General features: G+C 48.4%; 1 protein-coding gene across 1 annotated transcript in view; it reads left to right on the top strand.

Annotated features, from left to right (window-relative positions):
* Nucleotides 1–1,383, top strand: part of MONBRDRAFT_30149 (uncharacterized protein) — a gene marked incomplete at both ends in the record, with an annotated part of 3,473 nt that extends 2,090 nt beyond the window's left edge. The window contains 6 exons of the mRNA XM_001750607.1: nucleotides 162–271; nucleotides 379–517; nucleotides 669–759; nucleotides 866–940; nucleotides 1,066–1,176; nucleotides 1,316–1,383. Of these exons, the coding sequence (XP_001750659.1) occupies nucleotides 162–271; nucleotides 379–517; nucleotides 669–759; nucleotides 866–940; nucleotides 1,066–1,176; nucleotides 1,316–1,383 (594 nt within the window). The remainder of the gene's footprint in view (nucleotides 1–161; nucleotides 272–378; nucleotides 518–668; nucleotides 760–865; nucleotides 941–1,065; nucleotides 1,177–1,315) is intronic.
* Between the last annotated feature and the right edge of the window lie 572 nt (nucleotides 1,384–1,955).

Below are 1,955 nucleotides of genomic sequence, written 5' to 3'. Positions count from 1 at the left end.
TACGGCTGTTTCCTCGGCTCGCTATGTAAGTGTTTTTCACATTCGGTAAAGAATGCCATGCCAATGCCATGCCTCCAAAATGGCCAGTTCATGCGCCAGTATTTTTTTTTGTGTTGCCTCTGCTCTCACGCCACCTCTAATCTCCTCGCACCGATCTACAGAATTCGTACACGGGAGCGGTGATCATTTATTCAACAGGCACCTCGGCCTATTCGGTTGTCTATCGGACGACGCTCTTGGGTCGCACGTATGGCTCTGATGACACCAGCAGGTACGTTTGCTCAAGAGAATGTCGCTTTATGCAACGTAATAAGTTTGTCTGATCGATTTGGTCACTTATCATCCTTGGCCACCACCCGACTCGCTGGTTCTTGATAGCACGTACTTTGGCCAGACCATGTCCATGGGTGGTCTGCGTCTTGCAGTTGGGGCGTACCTTCACAACAACTTGGGTCGCGTTTACATTTTCAGCCGAAGCAGCGCCTCCTCCCTGTCTTACGCGGACAATGTCAAAGTGGTACGTACGCCCTTACGGGCATTTTTTCTTAATGTTTTCTTTTACACGATTCACATGACTTTGCGCTTGAATACTTGGTTCGTTTCGTTTTGGATTGCACGTTTTGTGTTTCTCATGACCCTGTCGACCTGTATCTTGGTGTCGGCTATAGATTGAACCTCCATACACCACGACTAACACCAACTTTGGCTGGGGTGTTGGCCTTTCGCCGAATGGCAACGCCCTTCTTGTGTCAGCGCCCAGTACGTTCGACAACGTAGCCGCGAGCCATCACAATGCATCGTATCGAAACACCCAGCCTTTATGATCTAGTCTCACAAGCGCATGATAACGTTATTGCAACACCAGACAACGGCGCCGGTGTGGTGTATCGCTACGAGTTTGCCAACAACGCGTGGACGTTGAAGCGCACGTTTACAGCCGGTCAGGACTCGCTTGAACTCACTTAACGCACTCGCTCGACCGCTGGGTTGTGAGAATTGGGGGCCTCGTGCAGTGTGTTTGTCTCACGGCTTCATTTTACGCGTCCCAAAAATGCATTTGGTTAGAATCCGCGGGCATCAATCAGCTTTTTGGCTATGGTATCTTGATGGTGCCAGACTCGGAGGAAGACGGCGATATCACGGCCATTGGCAACTCTCTGGCCGACACGTTTGCTAGTGAGTTGCTGGCGTCTCTTTCTCTGTCCCCCTTTCCCTTCTTGGACCAACTCGATGAGACGTGTGAATCATCCCTCTATCTATCTGTTCTTTCCCTTTGCCTCATTCACTGTCTCCCTTTGATGCTTGCGTGTTACAGCCAACAGCGGCGCGGTTGTGACGATTTCCAAGTTCAAGTCGGCTTTCAGCGATGATGATGATGCCTAAACCGCCTCAGCACTCGGCAGTAGCTGGCATCATTTTTTTTTTTTTTTTCTGCTTCCTCTCCTCTTTCTTTTTTCCCCATGTTTTTGGTTCTTTATGGTTATGACACTATCCCTCCATTTTGAAAGCCGCTTGTGGCATGACCACCAGTTTTGGAAAGCTATCTACTCCATATGATAGTTGTGACCAAGCAGTGCGCAGGTCTTGCTTTCACGGCTTGAGGCGACCTGGAACATTGTGTTTGCGTGTGTTTTTTCTCCTTCTCCATGTATGTTGGGGTTTTTAGTTTTTTTTTTAGTTTTTTTGTCCGTTCATTCTTTTACTGCTTAGGTTTTCTTCGCCCCACCTCTGATATCCTCTGCCCGTGTGCGCGAGGCCAGGGTGATGGCCTTTATCCCCCTTTATCTTCTTGCTTTTGGTTGACCAAGCAACTTCAGTTGCCCCTCTCTCTCCTGCGGGTTTGGGATACTTCCCATGTTAATTTTTTTTTTTTCTGCTGCGAGATTTGGATATGCTCAATCTCACCCCTTTTGACTTTTGGAAGCATTTGATTCTATTCTGCTCATGTTCAGTCT

This window comes from Monosiga brevicollis, genomic scaffold (genome assembly GCF_000002865.3).
Source record: "Monosiga brevicollis MX1 MONBRscaffold_44 genomic scaffold, whole genome shotgun sequence".
In the NCBI taxonomy this organism is placed as follows: domain Eukaryota; class Choanoflagellata; order Craspedida; family Salpingoecidae; genus Monosiga; species Monosiga brevicollis.
Note: the sequence above shows the minus strand (reverse complement) of the source record. Positions and strands in the feature narration are given on the sequence as shown.